Genomic DNA, 24,299 nt, shown 5'->3' on the forward strand with positions numbered 1-24,299 from the left:
TATCTTGGATTTGTACAAGAAGCATACAAAATACAAGAGAAAGAAAAGGAGATAATTCTTTGAGGATGTTTACTGTATGTAATATCTTACTTAAATATGTTGGTGATAAACTCAGCCCATGAAGATCAGTGGGAGCTTTGTCACTGACTTTCCTGGGAGAATTTCATCCAGTGTACAGTTTTGTTAGAACTGCATGGACTCAAAGCTGAAGTAACTATTTCTGTTTTCCTCCTTTCATGGTTTTTAATGATATGGTTCTTACATTATTGTAAGGGGTTTAGTTGGTTTTTGTTTGCTTGTTTGTTTGAGTTTTTTTCTGAAAATTAGGGATGATTTTGATGTGTAGTTTGCCAGTATAAGAGATGGAAATCAGATTCTTGATTTCACTTCTGGATGTTCAATTTCATATATATTGTACAGCATCTAATTTTTCATTCTTTACACTTATGCATGGGTGTCAGAAATTCAGGATAATGTTTTTAAGATACAGAGAAATAATACACTCAACCAAAATTATGAAGTTTAAAACGCTTCATAATCTGAGTACAGACTCAGCTGAAAATTCAGGTTGGTCTTCAAAATTCAGTTCAGTTTGTACATCTCTTTTTGGTTTATTAACATACATCATAAACTCTATATCTATTTTTTTAATAGATGTATTTGATATGTATCACTTCTGAAGGCTAACAAAATTATTTTCTACAAAATGTAAGTGCTTTGTTTGTCACATCAGAAAAGCTGTCTTTATGACATTTCCAGCATATTCATAAATTGTGATACTGTCACATGCAGAGGAACAACTGAAAATGAAGGAGGGGGTGGAAATGAGAGATCCTCCTGTTCCATTTCTTTCAGCAGAGAGATATTACAAATTAATAGCCATTTACTGTCTCAACTTCCCTTTATTATTAATAGGGTGTGCTATTTTAAGGCATTGTCTTTGACTGAACTCCTCAGACTAGAAAGTTCTCATTTGCTTTTCTATTAAAAATAGCGCATTTTTAAACTAGCTTAATTTATCTGTATTATCTGTTTTTACAGGTCATTTACTAATAGTCATTCAGCTTTTTAATATAGAAAACAATTGACTTTGCCCTTGAAGTAACCTGTTGCTAATTTAACCTGGAAAGGTGACAAAACTACCATGCAGACCTAATGCATTTTCAATACTGGGAGCACCATTGTGCCCAGAACAAGTGGGTGCTCAGCAAGTAGTCATTGAGGGAAAGCTATACTGATGCTTATTGACAATTTGCTTGTAGCTACTTCCTTTACAAATCCTTTGTGGTACTCAGTCTAATTGCAAGCTGTATGCCACATTTATAATGGCATACAATTCAATAGTACTCAGAACAAAAGTTCAGATTTGAAAAGGCAGCTGTAAGTCAGGTACCAAGTCATTAATTTGTATCACAAGTATTTTTGGAACCAAAATTATAACAGCAAAAATTACCCTACAAAAACCTTCTCTAGCCTTCAGAGGTGGTTGGTATTTGATATGGAAAGTATCACAGATACTTGCCACTGTGCAGAATTACAGACTTCCATCCATTAAGACTAACATGCTGTCTTTGAGCAGCTATAACAGAAGTAGCATTTTCAATTTGTGTGGTCTTGATGAGCTGTGGGAACAATCCCACAAGTCTCTTGCACTTTGTTGGAAAACAACTCTTTCGTTCTGCTTTCTTACCTGCAGTATTACTGAGGTTGGTGTATCAGTCCTGCAGATACCTGGGGTAATCATCGTTGTCCTAAGTGTACTGTACAGCGTCATGCTAAGCAGCACAGTCCCATGAATCAGCTGCCTGCAATACACACAGAGAGAAATACTGCATTGGTACTGGCGGACAGGGTTTATTGCAATTGCACCAAAGAACATGGAACTGGATAGCTAAAAAGATAAGCAAAAGGAGAACAAACCTTTTATCTTTATGCGGCTAGAACAAATCTGGCCTAGACCAGTAGAAGCTGTACACTGATGGCCTCAGTGCTCTAATGGTATCTATGCAGCTGCAGGAATCATGACACAAATCACACTGCCAAGACTTTCTAGGTCACCTCTGCACTTCACCATTGACTTCCTGTTGGGACAGTGGTTGCCATTTAAACTAGGTTTACAATAAGGATAACCACGTATTTTGATCTCAAGATTTAATTTTGAGGACAAGTATGTCAGAGACAGGGAAGTGTCACACTATATGAGGTGAGAGGTAGTATAAGCTTGTTCCACAAAAAGAAGAAACTCATGGCACTCTACTGCAACCATGAAGGAGGGAGGCATAAGTGTGATACCAGTCTTCAAAGAGCTGGAAGGAGTTTGAGTGGGACAGTTTGTACCACATGTGCTGCATATTGGTTTTGGACAGATGAAAGATTATGGTCTGAAGTACTAGTCTGAACAGATGTACAAGTCTTATCAGAAACAGGCATGCAAATGGTCTATAGATAAGAAAAACAGCGTGATTTGGCAGGTCCACACAATCTAGTCTAGAGAACTTGAAAAAACCCAGAAAGTTCAGGTGTAAATGCTAATCATAATCAATCCACTCGAATTAAGAATGCAGTAGCCAAATAAAGGAAGATATTGTATGCTAGATTTACCCTTTAATTTGTTAATATCTTCATGGTTAGTGAGGTCAGAAATTTGATTAAATATATCTTCTTTTGCTGACAGATAATTTTTATTACAATCATTCCAAGCACTGCTCAGTCAATACAACTGAGACTGTGAACTAGATTCTCTTCTGTTTGTTGTATGATAACCAGCATAGCCAGAATAAACCGGCCAGGTAGATGGGTTTTGAGTGCACAGCTTTTACCTGAGATGTTAGAAGTACAAGAGAATCCAGATAGACTTTTTGATCCAGCATGAGTTTGCAACATTGCTGTAAGAAAGTACTCGTTGAATTGCAAACTGAAATAAAATGAAGAAGAAATAAGAAACTCCCGCAAAGTAATATTTATAAGTTAATTCTCAGTGTGAACATAATTCAGGGCTAATTTTTCTTTTTCACTTCTCAAGCTATTCATGTTGTTTGTGCAAGCATTCTATTTTACTGTGAAAGAACAGATCAGAACGATTAAAGGCAAAACCATTTTCTGAAGTTTCTTTTGCAGCTGCAGGTTTATTTGCAAGGGAATGGAGGCAGAAAAAGGAGCTATAATGTGAACAAGATAACACCTGGGGGCAACCAGTTGCATGATAGGAAGTCTTTCACATTTAGGTCACTGATGTGAATGTGGAAGTGATCAATGGAGGTTCGAAGTTTGTAAGTGATGTGTACTTGGATGACCTTTCATAAATGGGTCTCATCTCTTCAACCACTCCTTTGTTGACAGGGTTTTACAGGATAATTTGAACTAATTAGCACTTTTGTTAGAATGAAGAGGAGTAGCTGAGAACTGAATGAACACGAAGACTAAATTATTCTTTCCAGCTCTCATTATTGTTAATCACTTTCATATTGTGCTTTAAAACCATAGGATGCTTTATAAAAGAATTCATACAGTGGATTTTTTTCCTGGAAACCCTGTAGAGGCAAGTACAAGAAGTACCACAGACCTCACAGACACTGTAGGTGTGCTTGAGACATTTCCTGAGCTCATGATTTCAACTCATTTGCACCCTGTGCAGATGTAGCTAAAGACTGTTCAAGAAGGTAAGGAAGAATTGGCAGGTGGGCTTCTCAGAGTTCTCAATTGGAGAAACAGCAAGGAAAGCAATGTATTTTTCCTGGACAGAGAAGGCTTCACATGTTAAAGCAGACAACTGTGAGTAAAATCAAAGACATTAAACCACTTTGATAGTATGGAGATAATATCTCCTTGTGAAAAAAAGGAATTAGTTTTTAAAACTAGACATATTTATGCCTTGTATATAGAGTTGCCTAATTTATGCATTTACAAATAAGTGAGGAACTTATGTATCTTCCATCAGTAAGTCATTCTTCGGACTAAGGCTATTCTTACAGGAGGCATTTTTAAAAAGATGGGAAGAGGTGACAGATGTGAATTAGAGTCTATATTCTGAGGCAAAGCTTTGCCTAGCAACCTTTGGGGCACTGTATGCACTACACAGCTAACATTCTTGAGGATCAAGTCTGCTTTTAGATATGCAAATGAAACTGTAAGAGGGGCCATGTAGGTGAATGAAACAGTAAAATAATGCATCATTATTTTTAGAAAAAGGAAAAGAAGCAGGAGAGTGCGCAAGATCAGTTCAGAAAAGGAAGAAGCCAGTGTGATAACCACAACCTTTACTGAATGGACAGTCCTCTTGCTGTTACCTGCTCCTGCTGATGAGCTCAGGCAGGTCATGCCCTGTTCTTCCTGCCAGTTTTTCCATCTGTAAGGTGAGAGTAGTGATACTGACCTTTATAAAGACTGTATAATGATCACAGCCATAGACAATGGCTTTCATGTAGCAACTTCAGCATCAAGCACATCAGGAGGTGAATAAACAAGTGCTGCTCTGTGCTGACCACCATTTATCTATTTATGTGCTCATGCAAAACCAGGGCAAATGGAAACCCCTGGAATTACACAGATTCCCAGCTCCTGTTTATTACTGGAGCTAAAATAAACCTCCCATCTTATTACAGCAGAAGAGGACGCTGCCATTTAAGGACAACTCAAGTTACTCCAACTTAACAAAATCAACCTTGTGTCCTGAAGTCACATGGGTGACTTCCCTCACCACACCCAGCAAGAGGAAAATTCTGTTGCTTGCTCTCTCTGATTTGGAAACACCAGTTCAAAATAGGTTGTGTTGTTATAATCAGTGAAGTCAGAGCAATGGGCACCGTGGGGGACATTATAACTCCTAAATTGCCCCAAACGACAGATTTCTGGTTTTTTAAATAGCTATGGATTGCTAAACTATTCAGTCCAGGAGATGAACACACTTTTCCATATGCGAAGGAATGGAAACTTAACGTATGGGCTAGCAAGTACTTTTTGAACTACTTCTTGCATCTAATAAGACTCCTTGATACAGATGCACCATCAGAGCACTTACTGGCATTGATTTAGGGTCACTATCTAAAGTCAATTACCTGATAAAGATGAGAAATGTGGATGTGAAGGCTCACCTACTGGACAAGTTGACAGCTAAAATCATTATTACACATCCCTAAATATGTATAACATTAGAGTTACTGTTTAGACTGTATATACCAGGAAAATTAAGGCAAAAGACAGTGAAAAAAATAACACAATTATACCCAGATCTGACAATAAAAGCCTCAGAAATTCAGACTTGAGGTTAAATTTAAAGGAAATTCAAAGCTGCTAAGCTATAGAAGCCCCATATCTTATGGTTCAAGTATTCTTAATTTTGCATCAGAATGAAATAAAATAAATAAATACAGCATTCTCGAAAATTCTAATTTCAACTTCAAGGTAATGCTAAATGTCCCACAGACATTTTTAAGGACCACATCTTCCATCCTCAGACTTTCTAGCCTAAATAACTTCCAGAAATTTGAAGGTGCCGAATACAGCAAACACAAATTTAAAAAAATACAAATCAAAGGAATTGTGGCCAGCAGGGTGAGGGAGGTGATTCTGCCCCTCTACTCTGCTCTACTGAGACCCCACCTGGAGTACTGCGTCCAGTTCTGGGGCCCCCAATATAAGAAGGACATCGAACTGTTGGAGTGGGTCCAGAGGAGGGCCACAAAGATAATCAGAGGGCTGGAGAACCTCTCCTACAAGAACAAGCTGAGAGAGTTGGGCTGTTCAGCCTGGAGAAGAGAAGGCTCCAGGGGGACTTCATTGCAGTCTTCCAGTTCCTGAAGGGGTCCTACAGGAAAGCTGGGGATGGACTTTTTACAACGGCAGGGAGCAATAGAATGAGGGGGAATGGTTTTAAACTGGAAGAGGGTAGATTTAGACTAGGTAATAGGAAGAAATTCTTCACTGTGAGGGTGATGAGACACTGGCACAGGTTGCCCAGGGAAGTTGTGGATGCCCCCTCCCTGGAAGTGTTCAAGGCCAGGTTGGACAGGGCTTTGGGCAACCTGCTCTGGTGGGAGGTGTCCCTGCACATGGCATGGGGGTTGGACTAAATTATCTTTAAGGTCCCTTCCAACCCAAACCATTCTATGATTCTAATTTATTCGAGTTTAAACAAAAAAATGCAGTTATGTTCATGATTCTTTCCTAATTTTTGCCCTAAAACATAAAGTTAACAAATAAATCTACAAGTATATTTCTATTTATATTTTAGAGAGAACTGGGGTGTTAAAATCTCAGAAAACAATTACAGTCTGGCTAGGGACTTTGATGAGTTTTGCCCAAAACCATGAGAAACTTCACAATTCTTGAAACAGATGAAAGGAATTTATATATTTTATATGTTAAAGTAAGTTCAATTTTTCATAATCTTCAGTTCGAACTAAAGAAAGAATTAAACTATGAAGGAGAGAAGAGACAATACAATAACAATAACAATTTTCAAAGAGAAAACAGATATCAAATTTACAGAAAGAAGTAAATTCAAAGTCTTTTAGAATAAAGTGGCTTTTTATCTTAGGTCACTCAAAGATCAAGACATCTGAGAATAAACCAAAACTGATAATGCTTTTTTCCTTCTCTTTCTAACATAAGCCACAACCAGCTTGAAGAGAATTCCTGTGTTTTTAATCAGACTAAGATATAATGGAACAGAAATGAGGAACTTTATTTTTAAAATGTGTAACTTTCTTTTTTAATTTTCCAATGTTTAACAAAAAGATACAATCTTTTTTTTGACAAGCATCTGAATAAAGAAAAAGAGGCCACTGTGTGCCCTTATCTTTGCTGACCCTGAGAAGAATGACTCAGTGACCAACTGGGACAAGGATTCAAACATGGATGTTTGATGACCCAGACAAAAACCTTGGGGCTACTGACTTATTCAAAGAGCTTATTCCTGTCCTTTCCCCTGTAAATTCAATCCTAGATATGCTAATGTTAAGAATTTTTTTAGAACTCAAATTCACCTCTGAAAAAAGTTTTATTTTGAGAAAGTGCAACAACCAACAACTCAATTTTTATTTCTGCTTTGGAGGGTCATTTCAGCAATGATCTCTCCAGTTATAGAGCAGATTAAAGGAAAGTGACCCTCTATCCTCTTCATTGTGCTGACTGTGTGTACCATCGAAGAATAGAGTCAATTTTGAGTAAAATTTTCGAAACTGTCTGGGTGACTTGGAGATCTACCTAATGAAAATCATCATGCTTGCTCCGATGGCACACATTAAAAAAATTATAAATCACAGGAAGCTGAGGGCTTTCAGATTTTCCAAAAAACATTCCTTTGGGACTTGGATACTGAAAAAAAAGAAAACCTCTAGTACAACACAGGTCCTCAAGAACAGGATTCTCACATATCCCATTTACCACCAAAGCACTGCCCAATTAAGTTATGCCTAATGCTCTGCTTTTGCATGTACTCAGCACCTATCAGCTTGCTGGGGATGAGGACATCTTAACACTTCATCTTAAGTTAAATTCTCAGCCAAGATATTCTCTTTACCTATTTCACCCCAAGCATTAGGGTGGTAGAAATACTCAAACATAATGCATGTTTTGTTTAAAAAGACACATACAATGTAAGAGTGAGTGATGTATTCTTCTTCAGACTAACTTAATGAAGTAACTGAATAAAAAGCCCAAGCAATCCTTAGAGCAGAGATTTGATTCATATTTCTTCCTTCCTTCAAGCTAGGTGCTCCGATTACTGACAGAAGAATGCTCTCATTTTCTGAAAAATCTTGAACTTACTTCTGAAAAGCCTCTGTCCCATTCCAACCTACTTTTTAGTGTTTTAAGCCTCTCAGATTAAAAGTTCAGTGGAACCCAAGGTCTTCCAAATATAGCAAATTCAAACATGTAATCAGATTTTTTGGTTTTGCTTTGTTTTAAATGGTGATTGTCACTATATACAGAAGTAGATGAAGATGTCTTAAGATAAGGAAATAGCTTAGATATGGATGCTAATACAGAAACTTGTGGGGCTTGAACACATCAATCTATTGCCCAGACGGCATGCAGGGCTATGGAGTCTAAATAAAAATTAAGTGTGATTGTAAAGTCTTAATCTAAATTCAGATGTTTCAGTGCTACTAAAATATATTTAGGGTACTGCAGAAAATTTACTTTAGTTCTCTGTTTATGAACCGCTGCAGAGACATTGAAGGCAACAAGCATCTTAAAACCACTGTTACACTGTGTGCTATGTAGAAAGAAGGGGTTAAAAAAGGGAAGAAATCTAAAGTGGTGTTCAGAGGGAAAGGTGCTCATTGTGGTCATCGCTAACTGCCCCACTCTGAGCAGAATGAATAGGCGTGAGAACAGAAAACTCAACCATTGTGAACAAGAGGCTATATTGAGAAGGATTTTGCAAAGCTACAGGAAAGGGTACAGCAAGGCCTTTCGACAGGCATAGGGAACTTTATTGTAAGTGTTAACCAGTTATATAAGCCAAGTTCAAAAACAATGTATTGAAAAGAAAGAAAAGCTTATGGATGGGACTCTTACTGGTACATCAAGAGCAGTTTACTGTAAGTGACTGTCTCAGTTTTATTACAGCGAAGTTCTGAAGTGAGTATTTCTGCCTTTTTATATTTCTCCCAAGATGAGTGCAATACTATTCAAGAATGGTCTTTTCTTAAACTGTAATACAAAACTGAACTCACTCTTTTGGATACAATGGGGAGCATGTCCAAGCAAGCACTTCTGTATTTTTAGAAGCACTGTTTACTCCAAGTAGTTTTATTGTCAGCATAGTTTCCCTCGGAAGGGCCTTTATCCGTAGAGGAAAGTTGATTCTAAAAGAAAATCAGAAAACAGAAAAATAAAAGTTTAAAAAAAGCATTGTTACCACAGGTGAGTTCTTCCTACATTTTTCTAGAGACCTCAACATATATATCAAAGTATAAATTACAAAAGTTGCACTCTGAAGGAAAATGCAAACATGGGTAAGTACTGCCAACCATTAACTTAGGTCATAGTACTTGAGAAGAGGCATATAGAAACTCATTCACTTCAGTGGTAACCACTACAGCTGACAAAGGCAGGAACAGTTTAGTTAAACTTTTGCTTTAGAATTACCTTATCAATAAAGGGCTGTTTCAGAATAAGCATCCCTTAAGAGTGATCTGTAAACCAATAGTTATTTGCTGTCTTGTGCCTTCAGAGAAAAAAACTACTTTAGAAACTAAGAGCTGCTTGTGAGTAGAGTATGATAATAATTTTCTTGTTCAGATGTGCTTTGGTGGTGTGGCATTTCTGAATGACAATATAAAGTCAGATTTTATGTTAGCAGCAATGAGTGCTTCACATTTTTAGTGAGAAAATTCAGACCTATCAATATTCATCTCAACTTTGTATTGACCATTAGCGACCTGGTTGGTCATTCAATTTGTTTATGTAGTTTATATGAGTTGATTTAAAATAATAACTGAGAACAGGTCTAATAAATAAGATACATTCATGCTTGCAGTGGTTTGACTCGGCAAACATTTAAACACACACAGTTCGCTTTCTCAACATCCCCTGCCACTCCCTGGTGGGAGGAAAGAGAGAATCGGGAGAGTAAAACTAAAGAACTCAGCAGTTGAGATAAAGACTATTTAATAATTAAAACAACCCAAAATTAAATAATAGTAATGCCAATCAATTGTAACAAGAATAGAAACAATGATAACATAGTAAGCTAATACTCAGGTCACTAACAGCAGCCACTGGCCGTACGCCAACAATGTGACGGGAGGGGTAAGCCTCAGGAACTGATGTGGGCCTCCATCACAAAAGGGAGAGATAGAAGAAGAAGCAGGAAGGGGTCATCCCCTGTAAACCTCCCAATCTATAGTGAGTGTGATGTTTATGGGATAGAATACATTTTTATTGGTCAACTTGGATCACACCTGGATCATCTGTCCTGGGTCACCTATCCCAGAGTCCCTGCGCTCGCACTTCCCAACCTTATCAGCTTCATAAGGAAAACAATTCTATCCCGGCCAAAGCTCCAATATCAACTTGTGCTTATTAAAGCTCAAATACTGCTTTCTCAAAAATACAGCTCTGGCTGAAGCAAGTGAATTCTACAATTCAGTCCTAGCAAAACCAGGACAATGCTGTATGGAAAAATTTGGCACACCCAAACATGTGCACATCTGTATTTTCTTTTTCCTGAAGAGAACCTTTATAGTGGATGGAGCATTTCTAGGTTTTTTTTGTGTATAACCAGTGCAAACTTAAATTTCTTAAGTGGAAAATGAAATCAATTACATTTCTATGTATAAACAAAATCAATATAAAGGAATTATTCCACACTGACAACATAAGTATTAAGAAAACAAAAAGATCAGCATAAACTCAAGATTAAGAAAACATAAGATAAATTTAAATAATGCAGATGACATTCAATTTTCAGATATTCAGTCTAGACTGGCAGAACAACGTAACTCAGCATTTTTAAAGGTCTACAGTCATATTTAAGCAGTAGGCAAATGTAGAAATCTGTTTTTAAATGGCGTAATAGCCTGACAAACATAAGCATTATGGATAGTAGATATAAGACAAGGTAATAGTATAAGGTAAAACTAGCGTAATATTTTCCTCCCGTTTCAAAATTTGTCAAAATTCTGTTAGCTTTGGGAGATTTTCCTTGAATACACTGAGGAGCCACTGAAAAGAAATGATTTTCAGCTGACATTCTGGGGTACTCCAAATTAGCATTAGTGTCAAAATTTAAGATGATCAGTCTTAAACATTTGGAAATCATTCAAATTTGCATCTCTCACTCTTTGAATAACAAAGCAAGACAGCAATTTCCCACTCTTTCTAATTAACATGAATAGAATTGAGAAGCAATCCTCACGTGTCTTCCCATGTATCCCTGTCTATAGCTTTCAACTCTGCTTTCCCTGTCTCATGCTCTCTTCCTCACTCATAATTAGAAACAATTATTGGGAAACTGAAACTGATAGCTTGTTCTGTCTCTTTCACTTGAAGACCAACAACTTTCCCCATGTTATACTAAACTGTTTGACAAAGAGTTACACTTAACTTTAAAGCATCGTTAATGCTTTCAAGTGATAAATAAATAAAAAATCAAGACATGTATTTTCTAATACAGACATTTGTTAACACTTCTCATGAACTTGAAGCAATGAAAAACATCCTCACCGCAGAAAACAAATGCTTGCCACAGGTTCCCTACGACACTATAGATAGATAGATAGATAGATAGATAGCACTGGGATAGGTACACCTGGAAACTTTGACAAGAGTTAAGACATCCCAGGAGTTAAAATATGGGCTAAAGAAGAGCAAAATTTCCCTTCCAGTGACATGTGATATACAGAGAAGTGGAATATCTGTAATGCTTTAAAGAACTTTGATTAATGTGTGTCTGAACTTACCCAGTTTTTACTATCCTTTCTGAATGCATGAGACTGAGTCAAATGGATGAAAAAGAAGAAAGAGGAAATGGAACAGCGGCCAGAAATAAGACACCCTGTGGGTGAACAATTTCAACAGTAGTTGAGAAGAACAGAAAAGCTACTCACTGACAAGGTGCTATTCACAGATGTTAGATAAAGTTATACAGCTGGTTTCAAAGGCCAAGGGCATAATATCATAAAAGCATTCAACACAGAAGAGCTCTGCGGAAACCCAGGCTTTTCCCTAAGAGTGTATAAACAAAACAGACAAGCCAAAATATGGAAAAGAGGGAAACCCAATGCCAAGAAAGTATCTGAGGTGATGAATGGTAGGCTTAATGTTAATCCCTTATTTCATATCTGTAGGTTTACCATACATTACGGAGGATGGAAAAAGAGGAGATCAGCTAAGACAAAGGAAAGAAAATAATTAAGAGGTCTCAGTTACTGAAAAATGAAATGGATGAGAAAATAAGGGGGTAAAATTTGGATTTTGCATGGTATGGGCTACATGGTATCAGACTGTCTGAACTCTGCACCAAGGTGACAATCACACTGTTCAAAGATTGCACACAACTTCCAAAGCAAAAAGTATACTCTTAAAAAAGGACAATCAGAAGAAAAACTGAACAAGACAACCTCCTTAGGTATCAAATGATTCCTATTTATTCTGAGAACATTCTGGGAAAGACTAAATGTGTAAAAGACTTCAACAGAAGCTCATGTTTAAACACAAAAACATATCAAATTAAAGTTCAGACAGTAACTGGTTAAAGCACTTGAAAACACAAATTAAATACATGAAAATCGGCAAATAAAGCAAGTCTTGTCCTTGGTAGAAACTCTCTTCCTAAATTCCTAATCATTAAAACACTACTCTCCATTTTTTGCCTTGTTCAAGTCAATCCTAACCTAAGATCAGGACTCATTTTGAATTAGCTAGGTTTATTTTTCATCCTGATTGATCCCTAGCTGTATAGAAAATATTTGACTTCCTAATGTAATAGAAGCTCTTCCTGGTGACCTTTTGCTAGATGCATTTTCAATGGCTGTGATCAACTGAAAATAGAATATGGGTTAGAATGAATATTTTGTAACTCAAGGAAACAAACTTTACAAAAACTGCTTGGTTACAGTTTTGAGTGATCCAGATTTAATACAACAGGAAATGGTGCCACTTGATGATATGGAAAAACAATTGCAGTAATACTTCATTAAAATACTCTAATATTTAATAAATTCCAGCTTAAATTCTTGCAAAAAGTATCAATCATTGCTTATGTACTTGTATTTATTGTAGTTAAGACAAACCAGCCTGTTCTTGGGTATGTATTAAATTATGCCAGTTAGGCACACAGCACCTTCAGTGATAATGTGACACCATCTCTGTTGTTCTTTCTCTCTGTATATTTAAAAATACTCTGAATATACTGATTATTCTGTTTTGGTGGGGTATGTTTATTCTTTCTTAGAGAGTTAGCAGCACATACAGCAAAACCCCCATTTTCTCATTACAGAACTGTGACAAGTATTTCATATTTAAAATAAATTAAAAACAACATAATCAAGCAATATAATCCTCCTTCCCCTACATTTGATTTTATCTGCCCATATGTACCACAAGATAGTGCTTGACCAAAACTTGGACATGGCGGAAATTCCTACAGAACAAATGAGAATGGTCCAATTTTTTTTAAACACAAGGATAGCAGTTACTTTCTAATCATACAAATGACTGAGGGTTCAACACTCAAACTCTATGGACTCAGCTGAGGCACCAAGGCAGATGTTACACTGTAAAAGAATTAATTTGGATGCTGAGCAGAAGTGCACTCACTTTGTTTCCTAACCATAGGGCAGACATACTAAGCTTTCTATGTCTGTTCAGGAGTGTTGTGCAAGAAGGCTACGCAAAATCTCCATTAAGATAGATATGCAACAGGTTTGACATAAAGTCTTCTATTTGACCAGCTTCACACTGCTGTGCATCTTAGGTAAAGGCAAACAGAAGTTAGGAATTGCACTCTGTAATCAACTGTAAATTAAAAAAAACAAAACAAAACAAAACAACTTTCAGATGACTTGTAGATACAGATGACTTGTAGATTTTTTTTTTCAATTACAATGTAATTAAGCTGCTTTCAGATTTAGAATACAGGAAACAGTGATGTAAAATACCAAACATTTCAAAGATTGTAAATATAAACATGTCATGTTCAGGAAGCTGGAAGAAAACAATATTACTCCAAATCACAGAATCACAGTATGTTAGGAGTTGGAAGGGACCTCAAAAGATCATCTAGTCCAAGCCCCCTGCCAGAGCAGGATCACCTAGACCAGTTCACACAGGAACGCGTCCAGGCGGGTTTTGAATGTCTCCAGAGAAGGAGACTCCACAATCTCTCTGGGCAGCCTGGTCCAGTGCTCTGTCACCCTTACAGTAAAAACATTTTTCCTTATGTTCTCATGGAACCTCCTATGTTCCAGCTTGCTCCCACTGCCCCTTGTCCTATCACTGGACATCAGAGAGAAGAGCCTGGCTCCTTCCTTCTGACACTCGCCCTTTACAAATTTATAAACATGAATGAGGTCACCCCTCAGTCTCCTCCAAGCTAAAGAGACCCAGCTCCCTCAGGCACTCCTCATAAGGGAGATGCTCCACTCCCTCATAAAAAATTTGCATACTTCTCTCCCATCTATTGCAAATACACTCTCATCCCCTTGCCTTAACTGAATGTTGTTTGAGTGTGCGCTTTGTTCTTCAATTGAGTTACTTTCCTCAAAGCAGACAGGCAGGTGACAGGCAGTTGGCAGCCATTACTTTAAAATTGCAGTCTCAAACTAAGTCCTCATTTAAAAGATGCAAATCGTTATTATCTACAGCAAACAAAACAAAAATCCACAACCTCAACAGCCTTGCTCCTTCTTAAAAAAAAAACCCAAACCTGTAAAGTTACAATAGGTTCTCAAGTTGGTTTGCATACCTATTAGAGGTAAATCCAAAGGGCAGAAGTCCTCAAACGAGTAAAGAAATAAAACCTTTGGTAGCATGTCCTTTTAGTTCCAGGATGCCCCCTGTGAATTAAAGCTATTCACAGACCAGCTTAGTTTAGCTCATTGTCAGACCAGACTTAGCTCAGTCCTATTTCTCTTCCTCTGGCTAACCCCACTCCTTTCTCACTCCCATTTCCTAAAGTGTCTCTGAATTCTGTGGAGTTTAATTTGCTCAGAAGATCCATAGCAGAGATGTGCGAATGTAATATTCAACATGTACAATCTGTCAGACAAACATATATCAAACACAGGCGAAAACTTACTTCTCGTTCCAATCAGTCAGGAAAAAGAAGGATCTTTTAACTGGTATATTTTTGCAAATCTTCACCTGACATATTGTCTTCCCAGCATAAGTTAGTGAACAGGAAAAAGAGAAAACTTTGTAGCTACAAAGGGAAAGAAAAAAAAAATAATTGTAATGTACCATGTCCAGCACCATTCAGAAACTTGTGAAGATCCATCCTTACATGCAAAAAGAATTATAATAATGAATCTCATATTAATGGGGAGTGTGCTTATTTTGAGTTGTTGTTTCCACATTCAGAGTTCAAGAAACGTACTTAAGACACCTAGATTCTGCTCCATGTTTTTGTCATTAGGACTAATTTTTTTTCATTATTGCAGTCAAGGGAATTTTGGATGCAAGTTTTGAAGTATTACAACTTGCTCATCATACAAATTCAGTCAACAGTAAATCTATTTTTACTTTCTTTTCCCAGTCTGCAATGAACAGGTTAGTACTTAAGGGAATCTATACATTCATTACAGCAGAAGCATTAAAGCTCTCTCTGTAGGCATTCCTCCGATACTTAACAGACTAGCTTCACAGTGTAATTCAGGCCTGGGGCTACCTGTTGCTTTCATATTCTTCTTACTGAAATCTTAAAAGTTTTAGTCAAAATAGAGAAATAGTGTATAACCAACTAATGTTCTTCATTGGTCTTCCTGCCGGTCTCAGCTTTAGACCACTTTCTATCAGGAATGATGAACAGTGGAAACAGAGTCAAATCTGAACAGCAAATCTGAAACATTAAAATAATCATTGCAATTATTATAATGCATATATGCTCGTTCTTTTAATCTTTCTTTTTTTTTTTCAATTCAAAGAAAAGAACCTGGAATCTGTAGTACCTATGAGGTATGAATGCAAAAAAAGGAAAATTTACCTGACAAGACTAGGAAATGGTTCTGCTTTTAAATATGGCATCTTTCCTCTAGAGGCTAAACTTTACAAACTGTTGGAGGATAGTGCAGGAAATCATAGGTTTTAATGGAATAAAATTATTAAGCATTGCTGTTTAAACAGAAATATTGATAAACAGTATAAAGATATATCCTTGACTAATACATCATAAGAATCTAATCCCGGAAAGATTAATGCTTACACAATGCTTCAGTCTGACTGAAGTCAGAAACATTGTTCAGAGCACATGCACTTCAACCCATTTTGGGTCTTCATAGAGCATTGTGCCTAGGTAACCTCCCTGTGAGTTCAAAGGCACAAGTCTATAGTTTTGTGCCAAAGATCACTTCAGTCATCCAGCTGTTGATAGGAATCTGATTTTTGGGGGCTGTAGAAACAAATGCAGCCAAACAGGAAGCTAATAACTTTATGCCACTGGCAGCAAATAAGGCATATCTGCTTGGGTTTTCAATGAGATAAAACAACAAACTGATAAAAGAAACAAGAAGGACTGAAAATACAGTAAAGAAAGGTAACCAGTTTTGCAACATTATTCTGCAAGTCATACTATCTGTACATGTATTCTAATGAGGACAGTAAGATTGGAATAAGAAGCTAAGATAATAAAGATAAGAATTAACAAAAAGCAAATTCACAAAAGTGAACTTGAGATGGATTTCACAGGACACTAATGGGATTCTGTAAAACATAAGACAATCCACTCTCCCTTATCCCAAATGATTAAAAGTATTTTATCTCATACTGGTATGTACAGAAGAAAAAGAATGTGAGACAGACAGTGAGGAATATAAAAATTGTAACACTTTTAATACATGTATTATATAAATATGCAGGAATATATATTTAAAACATGTTACAAACAGCAGCAATATCATAAAATGTGACCTTTGGTTAACGGAAAACAAGAGCTATAATATAGCCAACATGAACTCATGCAGTGCAGAAATAAGAATGGGGAATCTGCATGTTAATGAAGTCAGTAAAAATATTTGAGGAAAGTAGGAGTTAGAGCGGCAGTTCCTGTTAAGAAGTCCATGCTAGATATGAATATTGGGAAGACTGGAAAGGGAGATTAAGGAGAAAGAGAAATTCCCATTTTCGTGCACTTGAACATAGCATGGAAGTCTTCAGTGGCCTCTAGGCCATATGTAATTTCACATTTTTCTGGTAAAACATGAAGTACAGTGGGAATGGTATAACCATCTGCAAAATCAGAACAGTGATTATAGTTCTGTATTTATTACCTTAATTAATGCAAATTCTCTCAGATTTTTATTAAACTGCTAATTACAGCTAATGGTATATAGTACACTCTCTTGCTCACAGTTTAATGCAAATGATCCTGCTGCTTTTTAATCAGTCATTTGGAATTCAAGGTAAAGTTGGCACAAGAGGAAAATATTAATAAAAACTTGGAGACCAGCATTTTGACTCATAAAAATAATGCTAACAGGCTGTAGTCACCTGTCGTCTTTTGATCATGCTGGAGTGGTAAGAGGAAAACATCAGTTCTGAACAGAATAGGAAACTGCTATTTGAAGGGACAACTAATTTGACCAAATAAACAATGTAGAAGAGAATACTTCAATTAACTTTTTAAGCTGTCTCCCTTTTTTCCTTCCTATGCTATGCTGATATAGTAGTAGGTATACTTAGACCTATAAATTATACTTATTTTAATCACCATCTATAAAGAGGATTGCCAATTCACATACTTAGCCAAGTAATGTCGTTTGAATACATCAAGAGCAAAAAAGCCTCATTCAGATTGTGTTTAAACAAAAGCAACCCTCTGTTTAACTTGCTAGGCTGGCCTTCAACCCTTCCAGTTACTTGTACTGCAGAGGCCACACAAAGTCCCAGTCCAACTCTCTGGGCATGTAGTACACACCCTTTCCTTCTTCCTTCTGAGCAATTTGGTCACAGCATTTGCACACATACACATCAAGGCCAGTGCTCTGACATTGCTTCTGTTACTAACCTTCCACACTGGTCAAGAGCAACCAACTAGGCCATTCCCTTGATTCTCCATCTATCTATGGGGCCTCAAAGTGTCCTTGTCAGTCAGGCTGAAGTAAATGCACTTTATGCTAGAAAAACAGTGGAGATACACACACTTACTCAGTCTCTAACATTAATATAGGAGTATCACCAAAGCAACAGAGGTAAGCTAATATCTGTGAAAAATTTGTAATCTAGGACACAACACCTTGTATTGTGAACTGGATCCTCTCTTACCTGTTCACCCAGGCTTCTGGGATGTTATGGGCAGCATAAACGGTGAAGCTGAGCTGGGAACCTAGGCTGATGTTTGCACATGAAGGGCTTTTAGGTATGCTGGCAAGCTGGAAATTTGCATCAAAGCTATTGCTGTAAACATGGATGAGACAAGAGATGGCCATGGTGAGCTCAGCAACAGCAGCCTCTATTAATGCTGAAAGGAGAGAGAGAAATAAATAAAGGTTAGCAATAGGTCATTTATGAAGAACTATATTTATCTTAAACCATCAGTTATGGCTTTGAAATGCTTCCTAATAAAACTTAATTAAAATGACATAACCTACCAACTGAAGCCAATTAGCCATCTGTGCTTCTGAAACCAGCCTTAGCTCATTTCTGCTGTATCATTAACAGTCTTTCATTACAGTGCTTTCATATTGAGGCATTTTCAAAGTAAGCATTTTAAACTACAACAAGTTAGTGTGTGCCTCAGATATGCCATATTAGTCTGTTAATTTTTGTGCTGGAAGGATTTATTTTATGTACGTATTTTGTAATTTCAGCAGCTAACTAGTTGACTAGTTCAAGGGAACTGTCAATGCAGCCGCAGAATGGAGAAAAGGCACTGGTTAAATTTTAAGCCTATAAAGCTGTTGCAACCCTAGGTAAACAATTCATAAAATAAATACTGTATAGCAGCCACAAGCAGATATAGTCAGCATTCAGAGGGTCAGGGTTTGGTGATAACATTACACAATGATGGACACTGAAATACATATCTATATGTACCTATGCAAGCTATACTCTCATTTATATCACACCTTTATTTATGTTATTTCCTCTGGCTTCAACTCTGCAGTGCTCTTTTTCTGCAATTACTGGCTTTTATCCATCTTCCCTCTCTCTGTTTTTGGAGCAGCTAAAGATTGCCTGATTGCCAGTGTAAACTAAAATCCCCAGACCTGGCAGCCTCCATCGAGTGAAGAGAGCTGGTACAAGCACTCATTTCTCAGCAAGGGACAGCTTGAGAGAGTGTCAGAGTCCACTGTATCATTTTAAGATTGCGATGATTTGCCTTCTAAGAGAAGTACCCTAAATTCTCCTTTTTTCCCCGTCTCTAACACATGGGTTCCTAGATGATCAAGAAGATTCCTGACATACTTCCTAAACTTGTCTGGCTACAGTATTCAGCAGCCATCTATTAGCTTTCAAATAGTGATTATTTAAAAAAAAATAAAATTCCAGGAACAGGAAGCCTAAGACTTGCTTGTATTAGCTTTTTATACCTGGGATAAGTGCAGGAACCCTGCCCAACATCAGACACAGATACCACAATACACTGCACTTAGCATTCTCAGTTTCCTAACAGAAATGTCTCCAAAAAACACATCCTTGGTCTGGAATTTTATTCTCCTTCTTTGATACCTTTTGCCTCTAAACTAGCAAATACTCAGAACTATTGAGTCACAAAATACACTGCAAATCATGCAAAGGAATTATTTCACTCTTCGTTTTATAATAGACAAATTTAACTATGTAACAATAGAGATATACATAAAATTGAAATAGTTTGACATACAGACGGGTTTATTACTGGAAATACTGTCAGGAAATTATTGCACTCATGAAGGACTGGCTAGAATACTCCACCATGTTGTGCTGTAATAATTTTCTACATTTGAAAACTGAATCATTTGAGGGACTAACAGGTTAAGAAAACTCAGTCCTTTTACTCTTTGTTTGTGCATGCTTCTCTGTCTAGCACTTGTTTTTAATTATCTTTTTATTTATTCTCTTTACCATTTTCTCCATTTATCATCCTTCACCATAATTGTTCTAAATAAATGTTTTGCACTAATTATTTTTTTCCTTAGTATACCATTTTATTCTCATAACCAGTTCTGTTCGATGTGTAATAACATTACCTTCCAAACTAAAATGTTTTAACTTCTACTGAATTCTTGACATTCCAAGTAATTACCTATAGTAATACACATAAAGCCTTCTTAAGAGGTCCAGAAGAGGACATCAGTGGACTATCTGAACAAGTATTTTCTACTTTATCTGAAAAGTACCACACTATTTACATTAAGGAAAAAGAGCTACTTAGAAGACTCCCTGGCTCCAATCTGTTCAAAGTGGCAGACAGGTAGATGCAGTGTAATAGCAAAGCCTTTATTTATGCAAACTGGCCTACTGAAGTCAATGGTTGCTGGGTGGAACCTTCTCAACATTTTCTCCAAAAGAAGGTGAAATGTAAGACAGAGTCTGTGTAAACTTCCTGCTGTATTTTGAAATGTACCCTTTGGCCACCAGGAGTTTTTATACAAACCATATTCTAGGCTGTAAGGCAATGTTTTGAATTTTGAAACAAGAGGAAATGTATTATATTTCAGCTAAGCCACAGAAAGAAAGGAATACGTCTTGGGGGGAAAAGAAAAATAAGTCAGGAGTATCATACACAATAGGGTAAATATTTTCCTCAATAGAAAATTACACGTCAGGCAAGGAAGTGAATAAGATGCAAGCTGCCTATCACTATATCCAAGCTATCTTGTCCACTGGCCATGTTTGGAAAAGAATGATTCTCATGATCTACATGAGTCACAAACCCGAATGCCAGATACGTAAAAAGCAGACAAAAATCCCACCAAAACTGAGGGGAAAAAAAAGAGAAAAAAAATCACAAATTTTGCCTCAATTATTTATAATGTGTTTTAACCTGCCAGTGGTGAGATGAAAAAAGTTTCCTGGGTATCAGGGACCTGCCCATCTTACAAGATCTATGTGGCTAGGTGGGGCAAGGTTAAAAGCCTTCAGTTAGTTCCAAGCAACGTCTGTGAGACTCCCTGCTGAAAGGAATTGGGAAATGTTCTTCTTTTTCCTCTCTCTCTCTCTCTCTTACATTTCCACTTTTCACCCATAGGCTTGCAGACTCTGTGCCTGACTGCAGAAACAGAGCAAGTTTGGAAGCACGGCCTGGCAGGGCCTACAGGCTGTCTCTCTTGCTATGATGGCATATGAGAGGTGAAGACAGCAATAGGGCAATCAGTTCAGCTGCCAGCAAAGGGAGACAAATGAATCTCCAGCCTTACTCATCTAATTATTAGGAGAACCAGCATGAAGATCTTCTCAGGAATACTGTTTCTCAGGTGTAAGAAAACATCCAAGTATGACCTGATCTGCAGCTGTACGATTTTTTTCTACATTAATTTTCTTACTCTTGTCAGCTCTCAGTTTAAAAATGTGATGGTTTCTTGGTTTCTTTGCCAGTCAGCCTTCCCTACCCTCCCCCCTCTCCTTTTCACTCATTAAGCCTGGTAGCAATTAACTAAATTAGAGACAAACATCTTGTCTCATCCATAAATGTCCATTACTCGCAAAAGTTGGTCAGCATCTTTTAACTGTATTTTTATGAGTTGCTGAACAGGATTTGGTATGCTGAAATTATATCGCCCATTCATGAAGCCAGAGAACTTTACTGCTTTTTATGACTTTTATGATTAATAAATCTTAGATGAGAAAGGACTATGGTGTTTCACTCATTTACATAGCACAGGCTATGGACTTCCTACAGCAGATTCACAGGTTCAGCTATGCCAGAGTTTATTTTCCAGAAAGGCTTTCCAGGCATAGCCAGTATCTCGGAGACGATTAACACACCACATCGCAAAGTGAATTGTGATCAAGATTAATAATCTCACAACTCAAACTTCGTAATTTATTTCTGGTATGAAATCACTTGGCATCACCTTCTCACTGAAGGTGAGAAGAAATGAGACTTGCAGAAATGAAACCAAGAGAAGCGAACTTTAACTGCAGCTGCCAGATACACTTATTTCTGATACATGTTCCTTGTACACAAGATTTGAAGGAATAAATTTCACCCTTGGTAAGAAACAGAACAATCCACACCGTCCCTGAAAGTGTTCATGAGTATACCTGCAAGTGCCTTCAAGATTTAGTAAGGAACGTACTAGCTTATTCCTTAAAGAAAACCACTTACTTTCTTCTTCACAGTCCAGTATTATAATTCACACATGATTTTAGTACCAGGCCTTCCTACAGAGTAGGTACTTTGCTGTTATTGGACTAGTAGATAACGTCAATTAAATACACAATAAACAAGCCCTCTCTGACCCTGTATGCGTGTTTTCTCTGGGTAAAATATGACAAATATCTGGTTGAACAAAATTTGAAAGGAAGGCTCAAGACCCTTTTGACACCTTAGAGATATTTTGGAGAACAGGAGCCTGATATTGTTATTTCTCACTTATTTTCAGCAAGAAGAAAAAGAGCAAGATCATAAATACAGTTTAGGTCATACACACATGCTCCCCCACCTCAAAAAAATAAAAAAACCCAACCAACCTTAAGATTTAGATGAGGTGCTAAGCAGCATTAATTAGACCATTTTTATAACAAGAAAAAGGCAAAATGTGAAAAGGCTGTAATACAAATACTGATCAGATGTCACTTCCAATCACTAACCTTACTGTTTACTTCTACTAGTGAAAGAGTCCTATGAATTATCCCTTGAAAGAAACTTTAAAAATCTCCTGCTAGCCTGGTATAAAAAATGTCTCTGCTACTCTATGCTATATATGGCCTTCGTAACTTCTGTCTAAATTTTTTAGAGAACCAGGGGGGAAAGTAGTAATTTAAAAATTGGTCTTGGTTAAAACCCCCCTGGCTTTCAGAACAACAAATCAGGATGTAACACAGAAACAAGTTAGAGGTAAAGAGTCATGCTCAGATTTGAAAAGAATGCAGGAAAATGGATATTAAATGCAATCAATAAAAAGCTCTTGAAATTTTTCCATATTCCAAATTAAAAGTGATTTATCCAAAACAAAATTATAATGGCTTTGTGCAAGGAAAAGAAGAAAGTGGAGTATTCCATTTTATACAGGGAAGTCTTCAAAACACCTTCCATTTTTTCTCCCTTTCTCCTTTTTTGGTTGTTGTTTTTTGTTGTTTTTTTTTTTGGAAACTTTCTGTGTGGATATTTTTCTGATCAGATCTAGAAGCAACTATCAAATCCCAAGCACAATTAGTGAACCTTCACATCCTTAAATGTAATGACAACTTCTTTAAATGTATCATTATCAAGGTATTGATTTCTGTATTCACTTGAAAAGACTGCAACTCAAGCAATTCAGTTGGAAAAGACTCCTGATTCAGTATCATCTGTTCATGGTGCATACTAGACTTTCTGGGATGGGTCCCAGAGAACTACTGATCAAATTCCAAAAGCTGCTTATTGTGTCTGATCCGGTAAAATCCCTGCCTGAAGTAGCACGGCTCTACATTGTATAAACATACATTCATTAGCTTTTGAAAAGCACACATGGACTCAGTTTTGTACCAGCTTGCAGCCTGTCTTTTCATACTGTGGACTGCAGCAAACTCCAATGCTAAATGTCTAATAACATGAATAATATTATTTGTTATTTTCTGGGAACACTTGATGCTGCTGATGTCTAGAAATGCCTATCGCTCCTCACATTTTAGAAGAAATATAAAAATACTTTGAGTCCTAAAACATTAATATAATCTTCTAAGGACTTCATATAGAGGAAAAAATACATGATCCAGACTTACGCATAACATGGATAAGTACTGCTCTATTCACAGCAGTGGAATAATTTGGCCTACAGAGATAACACTGTTAATAGAGCCAGTTATTGCAACATTAAATTAAGGCTAGATATTTTGAATATAGTCTTTGACTTGCTTAGTCCAGGGTAAATGACTAGTATTAAACCTCTGATAAACTTTTATTAAAAAGAAAGATTAAAGCAGTTTCTAAACAAATTATTAAGTAAAGCTTTAATTTTAATAGTAGCCTTTATATTTTTCTTTTCTGTGGTAGAGAGAAGCTATAATGAAGAAAAACAAAATTCTTTTATGATGCTCTGGGTAATAACTATCACTTGGGGGAAGAATAGGAGATGAAGAAGAAATTATTAGTTGGAGTAACTGATTGCTGCTCTTGCTGTTCAAATTTGATCACATTTTCTTCAAAATAAACATGAATACATACAAGAGACAGAAAAGAACAGTACAAATAGGAAATGCTGTCTGTCTTCTCCTCATCTGTCAGTGCTGACTTCATTTGCAATTGTGCTGCTGGAGAAAGCAGAGCACACGGTTTTTAGCTTCTCAAAGATCTGGAAAAATTTACCAGCACTGAGCTAAAGTGGCGATTTTACTTTACTTTTGGGTCACAGGCATGCAAATTTTTGCATGCCTGCAATTCTAGCCAGCTCAGCATAATGAAGGGTGGAAAGCAAATGAAGTGAAAAAGAAAACACAAAGGTGATTTCAGTAAGAATGCACAACTCTCCATCTAGTTGATTTTCACTTCTGGTTTTAGCAAGTGAAAA

General features: G+C 36.9%; 1 protein-coding gene across 1 annotated transcript in view; it reads right to left on the minus strand.

Moving 5' to 3' along the window:
* PIK3C2G (phosphatidylinositol-4-phosphate 3-kinase, catalytic subunit type 2 gamma) overlaps positions 1-24,299 on the minus strand; it is a gene marked incomplete at both ends in the record, with an annotated part of 92,031 nt that overhangs the window by 58,339 nt on the left and 9,393 nt on the right. Inside the window, 4 exons of the mRNA XM_010191395.1 lie at positions 1,691-1,805; positions 8,682-8,813; positions 14,750-14,872; positions 17,929-18,124. Coding sequence (XP_010189697.1) covers positions 1,691-1,805; positions 8,682-8,813; positions 14,750-14,872; positions 17,929-18,124 — 566 coding nt within the window. The remainder of the gene's footprint in view (positions 1-1,690; positions 1,806-8,681; positions 8,814-14,749; positions 14,873-17,928; positions 18,125-24,299) is intronic.

This window comes from Mesitornis unicolor, unplaced genomic scaffold, assembly GCF_000695765.1.
Source record: "Mesitornis unicolor isolate BGI_N332 unplaced genomic scaffold, ASM69576v1 scaffold15299, whole genome shotgun sequence".
In the NCBI taxonomy this organism is placed as follows: Eukaryota; Metazoa; Chordata; class Aves; order Mesitornithiformes; family Mesitornithidae; genus Mesitornis; species Mesitornis unicolor.